The following is an 8,447-nucleotide window of genomic DNA, read 5'->3' on the forward strand; positions in this document are numbered from 1 at the left end:
AATGCAAATAAGCTACTTCTACTAATAATAATAATCATAAACAATTCAATCATATAAATACTATATTATTTTATTATAATATAGTTGTAATGTAGTCAAGACAAAACATGCTTATTACATGCTCAAAAACTGATATTTCTTAAATCTGTATTCAAATGTAGTTCCCTCTGTCAGCAATATATCAACAACTACAAACACATTTCTATCAGTATTTCTCTGTGTTGTGGTTTACATGATGATGACTGTTAGGAATTAAGGGGAGAGGCTGAGCATCACCATGAAATGTGCAAATTGACATAAAATGCTCCATGTTTTTTAGGCCGTAAACTTTAACTGTCATGTAAGCCAACTAGACAGACAGTTTATCACTCTTCCTCCTGTACATTAGCAGATAAAAGGCATAAAATACTCAAATAAAGAATGCTGGAAATAACTGCATCTCCATTAGCCTAATGCAGGAACTCCAACAAGGCGTTTATACAGAGAGTGAATACACATAGCCTATACTATACAGAGATGCTGTATGAGAAAACCAATGTGATTTTGGAACATTGAACAATATAAATCTATTCTAGTGGACCTCAACAATGGAATTATGATCAGTAAAAATTGCCATGACATGGGACCTTTAAGGGTCATGAGGATCATTTGACATAACCCTAACAAGCTATTATATAAACGATTAGATCTATTTATTTGCATAATCCCTTTCATGCATGAATTATGAAAACCTCAGTCAGGATTTTTTTACCAAGTGTTTTTATTGCTCTTGGGGCATGAAAAACAAGATTTGAACTTTAGTTTTTTTTAATCTAGTTTTTTCAAAGAGATTTGTATATGTCCACTCAGGGGGACAGTATGCGTTCAGGCTTTGAACTGAAGAGATGTATATTTTGAAAAGATTATAAATAAAGATGTGCAAACTTAAAATTACATTATAATAAGATAAGTATATTGATTTACGGCCCAAAAAGTAATTGCAGACGAAGTATTTTCAAGAATAACCAGGGCCAGGGGCCAATTTGAGGCCCCACGCACAGTTATTTGATGAGTGCTAGTGGAGCCTCGAAGCAGCGAAACCCTGCCGCGCCACCCTAATTGCGCTCAGGGCCGTGGGAAGTAGGGGTGCTGAGGGTGCTGCAGCACCCCCTGGTGGAGGACAGGGGATCTGCACTTCCACAAGATTAAATACAAATATAATTTAAAAAAAAATGAATTTTCAGCCTTGACGTAACAACATTCATAATCAAGTAAAGATAACACCCTTTTCACCCGGTTACATTTTCCATTTGCCCCGTACGATGGGCGCTTTAAGTGATGAAAGTGGGGGATGTTGGCTTATCAGGCGCCCGCAGCTCACAGCCAGCGTGAGAGAGAGATAGATAGAGAGAGGGGGTGCACCTGTACCGGCGGGGAATGTTGTTAGCTTCTGCTGCGCTAACGGATATAAGAAGCTCTTTTTACAATAATGTGGAGGGAGAGTTCTGTCCTGTCAGACTGAGAGGCACAGTGAAGTAAAGGACTCTGAGTGTTTAGTTCACTTTAGTCTAAGTTATCTCAGTGGGTCTCAAACGTTTTGATCACAATTTATGTAAACAAATATTTCCAAGGCACTCCTTTATAATTATTAGGATAAATAAAAACAGGTTTGAAATCATTCCAATGTATACTATAGGACAGTAAACCAAAAATATCGTTTAAAACTGGAGAGATTTAAAAATATGCATAAATAAATAAATGTTAACTGATAAGATATAAATGAACGACAAAAATAAAACAAGTTAGCCTACATTTATTTGTTATTGGCTATGGTAGGTTATCGGTTATGTTCACATACTTATTTTATTATTAAAATGAAAACCGATCTTTTTCATATGGGTGTTTAGAGTTGTATCCCCTAGATCAGTCTCTAGTAATTGGGCGCTCAAAGTGCACCAGATTGAAGCATTTTACTTTAAAATGTTAAAAACAATCTTCCCGGGGGGGCACCCCCGGACCCCCCAAGAGGATGTGAAGTCCACCCTCCAATTAAAACATGTTCAATGTTCATGCAATACTAAATAGTATACATTTGAAGCCTTTTTATATAAGCTGTCCACCATGTCAATATGTTTCTCTGTTTGTAGTGTCTTTTGTAGAGGTTTTTCATTGCCAGCTAAAATCTTGCCTATAGGGCAGCAAATTGGTCAAAACTGGCCCTGGTGTCATCCCCACAGCACCCCCCATTTGAAACATGTTCCCACGGCTATGATTGCGCTACATAAGCGCATCTTGCGCCTCAGATGAGGCCCCCCTCGGCAAGGTGTGGCCCCCTCCACAAGGTGAGACACCACAAAGTCTGCATGATCTGCCTGTAGGGAGGGACGGCCCTGAACAACAGCAGCAGTACCAGTATTGTAGTTGAAATATAGCCAGTGATGCATGACCTCCACTGCAGTGGACAGGTGGTTAACCATGATTTTCTGCAAACATAAAATCAATACTTTGATAATTTATGAATTATATGATTCCTTAGTTGTTACTTGATGTTACCACATTTTTTATACCTGCAAGGGACGCTTTCCATAAAAGGATTGGCAAGATATAGATGGGTGACTTGGTCCATGTGGCTTTCTGTCGTTCATCTTGGTTTAGAGACATTTATCATGCACTTACATTGACTTGGCACTGAGTAGCAGTGTATGGGATGATGCAATAGGGTCCTATGTAGTGGCTGATGTTGCAACTATGCAAAAAAAACAATGCATATACAAGAAAACACCTTTTGAATAGCTGTCCACTGTAGTGACCTCTATGCATGAAAGGGTTTAATGTCGGTTGTAACATTGGTTTTCTTTTGTCATTCAAAGCTATGTCTTTAAAATATCCAACCTAAAACGTCTTTCCGGGCATGACAAGTCATTTGGAAGTTTCCAGAAGTTTCTTGTGATTTCTAGTGACTGTTGATAAAACCACACCTGAGCGTGACTCGTGCTTGTTGACGTCAGGTTACGTCATTCTCCTGGGAGGAGCGTGCGTGACACATCAAAACTTAATGAAAACAGACAGCTCAGCGGCTCACAAACAGGCAGCGGTGCTCAGGGATCCGTGCAATCAGACGGCTGTCAAAAAGCCACGAAAACATCGGAATTATTACAAAATATCATCGTTGCCTCCAACTATAACCCTACAGACCGACACGAGAACGGGATTTGGTGAGTGAGAATTAAACAAAAGCTACGATGAGCTGTCGGATTCAGGAAACCTTAGCTAGCTTGGTCAGCTAAAAATACAATTTGATTAACGTTGAAAAAAGCAACATTACAATTGAGTTTACTGTATTCCTTCTTTGGGTTTAGTCTGGTGAGGGATAAAGTGAAGCAGATAATTCGCTTGACACTGTTATATGATGCTTTTTAGAAAAGATACATTGTTTGCTTATTGCTTAACAACAACCAAACTAGCTTCTAACATTTGTGTGGTTTAACAACAATTATTACTGATGGCGATTTGAAAACCTATTTCTGTCTTGTCAGTTATTTATGTTTTGTCGTTACGCTGTTGCTAATAATGGCATAGTAGAGCCTTTTCTATCTGTAACGTGAGCTAGTTATGTAACCAACATAATCTTATAGGTTAGCCTGGCCTAGCTAGCAAGTTAGCAACCTTTACCATTACTCGTTACATTGAGTATTCTACCGTTTTCTGGACCAAACAACCTCTGACAGCAAAACCATAATCACTTCAGAGTCGAATTTTTTTTTTTTTTGTGCAAAATGTTTAGAATAAATAATTATTTCTTGACACGATACTAGCAATAAGCAACTTACGAATGACACAGCTTATTCCAAAGCTAACGTCCTGAAGCCTACACTGAGACCCTTTTCAGAAAACAGACTGTTGACGTAACTTAATCTGTCAGTTTAGTTCGAAACACTTAATATTTTCCTTTCTCCCTCCTTCAGGTTGTGGAGATTTTACTACTGTCGGCTGTCAAGATATTTGTATGTGATGGAGCTGCCACATTTAGGAGAACACTGCTCTGAGAAGACCTGCAAACGTTTAGGTGAGTGCTGTTTAGGAAGGCTGACAATGTCCAGCTGGTTTATACTGCTTAATTTGAAACTGAAAGTCCTAAACCTTGCTTCACATTACAGATTTTCTTCCTATGAAATGTGACGCCTGTCAAGAGATTTTCTGCAAGGACCACATCACCTATGCAACTCACAAATGCATGTCCGCTTACCAAAAGGTAATTAGAATATACTAAGTATTTGTGATTGACTGGTTGATTTTGGGAAAGTTTGCAGTATAAATCAACTTATTTACTATGTTTACAGTGTCATTTCTCATTTAAAGATAATAATGGAAGTCATTTTCTTAGGTTGTTTATATGAAGTTAAAAACACATTTAAACTTTAATTACATTTGGGTGCATAACACACTGCCATTTGCACAACATTTATCTATCTTCCATATCTGTTCTGATTTTGAAATACTTAATAACGAGACATGTCAAAGTTAACAACAGTAGTCATGAAAATATTTTCAACTTTTGAGGATTTGCATCTTTGTGTTTCTTTAAAGAGTTTTTTTTTGTTTTCTTGTAGGACATCCAGGTCCCAGTATGTCCTTTGTGCAACATCCCCATCCCCGTAAAGAGAGGAGAGATGCCCGACATTAAAGTCGGCGAACACATTGATCGAGATTGTAAATCGGACCCTGCGCAGAGAAAGAGAAAGGTCAATATAAGAACTGAGGTGATTCACCTTACAATGAGTGGGAATCCCAAAAATAAAAGGCTGTTTTTCTTTTTGCAGATTTTCACCAATAAATGTTCTAGAGGGGGGTGTAAGCAGAAGGAAATGATCCGAGTGACCTGTGACCAGTGTCATTTAAACTACTGTCTTAAGCACCGACACTCTCTAGATCACGAATGCAAGACTGCTGGGGCACCTCCGTCTAAATCAGGGTGGGTACAGTCCCACTACTTCAGATAATGAAGTCTCATCCACTGAATATGCAGTAATAATTGCTGACTTTGTTCTTTTTTGTGTCATAGAAATGCTGCTCTAATGAGGGCCCAAGCGGCTTCCTCCAGCTCCGCCTCTGGTTCTAGGTCTAGTTCTTCCAGTTCAGGACCCTCTAGACCCTTTTCTAACGGTGTCAGTGCGAACAACAGAGGCCAAAGCTCTGGGTAAGTTTATAAAAAGTCTTTATTGAAAATGGTTCACCTAATCAATTTTCAATCATCTAAAAACTTAATTTCACCACTTTCTTTTGTAGTGCTACTCCTCGGATTCCTACTTCAGTCTCTGCACAGAGTGTAATGCCACCATCGGCATCATTTCAGGCCGGATTGGTAAGGCCGCTATGTACGACATCCCCTGATTAAATACCTCTGAGATCCTCATTTCAAGTAAACGTGACGTCCTGCTCTGGTGCTGTGTTTGCAGACGGAGGATCAGGCTTTACAAAGGGCTCTGGAGATGTCTTTGGCTGAAACGAGGCCGACAGTTCAGCCGCCTCTAACGTGAGTAAACTTCATCAAAACCCAGACCGATTCTAATAATGGCTCAACATGACTCCAAACACACTCTTGGCAGCGTGATCCTGTTGGGTGGATTGTGTTTTTCTCATAGACCTTTAGCTTGAAATAGTAGTTTCCGAGCTGAGGAACTGAGGTTTTACAGCAGGAAGGGCTGAAAGCAGAACATAAAAGCATCAACTAAGCATTAAAGCATCAAAGTAAAACCTATGATAACACCAATACAATCATAATGATACAAAATGTGATCGCCTTCGATTTTTGACATAAAAGTATGTCTACATTTGCACAACACTAACTTCAAGAAATGTGCATTAAAAAAAGCATGTACTGTATGTCAATTACTTAATACCATTCCATCTATTCTATTATATATTATTACATTTATAAGGTTCCCTCAACCTCTGTTTGTGTTTCAATCAGAACATTTGGAACAGCTTATAAGGGTTAAGATTCTTTGCTGCTGTTTTTAAGTTTAAGAATGAATCTCAAGTCATGGGAATGGTTTTTTTTTTATATCACCTAATTATATAAACACACATCCTCAGTCAAATGTGCTGTACAAATAATTATAGGGAAGCAGTAGGGCAACATATATCGATGTTATATCAATATCATGATTTGAAACTAAATACCCCAAGGTGTTGTCATTTCCTATATTTAAAGATCTCATAATATCTAGTGAATGCACCAATTGCCAACCCTATTGTCACACTAAAAGTCCTGATACATAGACAATATTTCACAAGTCACAGGTCCTGACTTAGTGGTGTGTGGGTTTTTTTCCCCCACTGAACTGTGATTTTAAGATGTCCTTGTCTGTGTTCAGCCCTCAGGAGCAGGAGGACCAGGCTCTGGCTCAGGCTCTCGCTGCCAGTGAGGAAGAGTACAGACGCCAGCAACAGAGACAACAGGTACCCGGAAAGCTTAGGCGCCGATAGCATGTTACAGGATCACATGTATGTACACTGTTGTCATGGTAATTCATCCCCTTTGAAATTTCTTTATTGGCAGTAGAACGACTCATTTTCTTTTCACATGCTTTTAATCATGACATGTTTGTATTGAATAAATAAGTCTGTTTCTAACTGTATTTTCTCTTTGCTTAGATGAGAGACTCCAAACCCTCCAACTGCAGCCTTTTTTAATCTGAGCACCACTTAGACTTCAAGCTGAGCTATTATCTACTGGAACCTGCACATCTGGGATACCGACATCCAGGATCAATGATTGTTAATGAAGAAATCCTCTTGGAAGTTGCTGAGATATTACCGCCTTCTACAATATAAGCACATACTTTCCTAGCAGGATCTGTCATTTTTACTAATGCTTTGCTTTGTACATATTTTATATGCCAACCATGATGAACCCATTCTATTACCATATATGAATATCCAATAAATTATTTCAATCATGCACCCTGAGTTGTGAATCACTCTATTTATTCAGATTTTAAGACACATACAAGTCACATATTGGAGTTGCACATTTATTTTGAGTTTATACTAATTAACCTGTTTACATTCCCTATTGTATTAAAAAAAAAAAAGTATTTCACCTGTCAATATACCTGCTTTTACCCTGTGTCTTAAAGGCTCCGTTTCAGCATCTTCAACAGAAATGTGTTTCAAGCTTTTTATATAGTCTGAGCTACAGTTTGGCTCCATGTTTACTTCCTGTCAGCTGATGTTCTGTAACTGGGGCACTTTTAAAATGTTAACATTTAAAACCTGTGAACATTTTTATAGTTGTGACAAACTCTAGTTCGAACCGGAGAGACGTGATGTATGGAATACATGTTTATTGTTACACGTCATATAAATGAAATGATTGCCATGATAATACAACAGGAGAATTGAATGGTGTTTTGGCGATTAGGCCCCGGTTTGCAGGATAATCATTCGGGAGGGAAAGAACCGCTCCGATGAAAATCCCCGGGGTCTAGACACTGGTGGTGGTGATAAGTAGGTGGGACCGGTCTGGAGGAGGAAGGTTTAGCTTTGTCCTGGAGGTAACGGGAGGCGAGAGGGCTGGAGGAGGGTTGTGTGTAGTCACCTTAAATGACAGCTGACAGGAGGGAAGAGCAGGCATTTAAGGAATTTAACGTGTGCAGCAATTGGCTGCTGAGCGGTGACGCCCACATGTTTAATGAGGGGGGAGAGAGCAATAGAGGGACGTGTAAGTGACTCATTGTTAGGTCTTCCTTATTGAACTTGCGCTAAAGCTTTCATAAGTCCTCATGGCCTGTTTAAAGGTGGTATTTCTCAAAGGATTGAGCATTATGATACTATCACATTCTTTAAAGAGCACTTAGACCTGCTTTAAATATATTTATTTTAACAGATATGTAAATCTCCTTTATGGGACCTTTTTATTGTGAGGTAAATCTGAGAGTCCATTAGAATTGTACAGAAGGCTTCTCAGAAGGTTCAGGCGGTTTGTGATAACCTCGGGCATTGAGCATCTGTGTGGATGAGGACCATGGAGCCCAGTGGGAGAATACTGAGTTGTTCCCACACAGTGAGGACTCTTCACATAACCTCAATATATGAAGGTATCAGTACATTGTAATTAAAAGATCATACAAATGATCACTAGTTTTTAATAGATTTCATTTTACTTTTTGAAAAACACAATTAACTAGCCTTAAATACAGTTATTTTCAAGTACTTTGTAACAATTGTTTGCAAAACTTAACTCATAACTTCTGTATATTTCCCAAGGGAACCTACTTTCAGATCTTTAGTCAGCCTGATAAAAGTGTTTTAATGTATTTTTTACATTCCAAAAAGGTGAATTATTTAAAAAAGACGATTGAATTAGATTTACACGTTCTATAAAATATATAGATTTAAGACAAAAGTAATCTTCAGTAATCATTTAATGAATTTATCAAGCTACACTGCTTGCAACATTTCTT

General features: G+C 38.4%; 1 protein-coding gene across 3 annotated transcripts; it reads left to right on the forward strand.

The window, feature by feature from the left end:
* The first annotated feature begins 3,013 nt into the window (after positions 1 to 3,013).
* Positions 3,014 to 6,943, forward strand: zfand2a (zinc finger, AN1-type domain 2A). Of its 3 annotated transcripts, none has more exons than XM_079642525.1 (10): positions 3,014 to 3,194; positions 3,945 to 4,045; positions 4,137 to 4,231; positions 4,590 to 4,721; positions 4,800 to 4,951; positions 5,042 to 5,176; positions 5,266 to 5,341; positions 5,436 to 5,512; positions 6,357 to 6,506; positions 6,637 to 6,943. In XM_079642525.1, the coding sequence occupies exons 2-9, from the start codon at positions 3,991 to 3,993 to the stop codon at positions 6,466 to 6,468; spliced, it is 834 nt and encodes a 277-aa protein (XP_079498651.1). In that variant the 5' UTR covers positions 3,014 to 3,194; positions 3,945 to 3,990; the 3' UTR covers positions 6,469 to 6,506; positions 6,637 to 6,943. The 3 variants fall into 3 exon arrangements, with proteins under 3 accessions (XP_079498651.1, XP_079498652.1, XP_079498650.1); XM_079642526.1 differs by having other exon boundaries at positions 6,357 to 6,486; XM_079642524.1 differs by having other exon boundaries at positions 3,016 to 3,194; positions 6,357 to 6,441.
* Positions 6,944 to 8,447: the final 1,504 nt, after the last annotated feature.

This window comes from Notothenia rossii (genome assembly GCF_949606895.1).
Source record: "Notothenia rossii genome assembly, chromosome: 8".
NCBI classification, from domain to species: Eukaryota; Metazoa; Chordata; class Actinopteri; order Perciformes; family Nototheniidae; genus Notothenia; species Notothenia rossii.

What these genes read in the sequence shown, in the direction of transcription:
- zfand2a (XM_079642524.1), top strand. Translation starts at nt 3,991, where the DNA reads ATGGAGCTGCCACATTTAGGAGAACACTGCTCTGAGAAGACCTGCAAA. An exon ending in CTGCGCAGAGAAAGAGAAAG is followed by an intron (nt 4,722 to 4,799) that starts GTCAATATAAGA and finishes TTCTTTTTGCAG; the next exon opens with ATTTTCACCAATAAATGTTC. An exon ending in GCACCTCCGTCTAAATCAGG is followed by an intron (nt 4,952 to 5,041) that starts GTGGGTACAGTC and finishes TTTGTGTCATAG; the next exon opens with AAATGCTGCTCTAATGAGGG.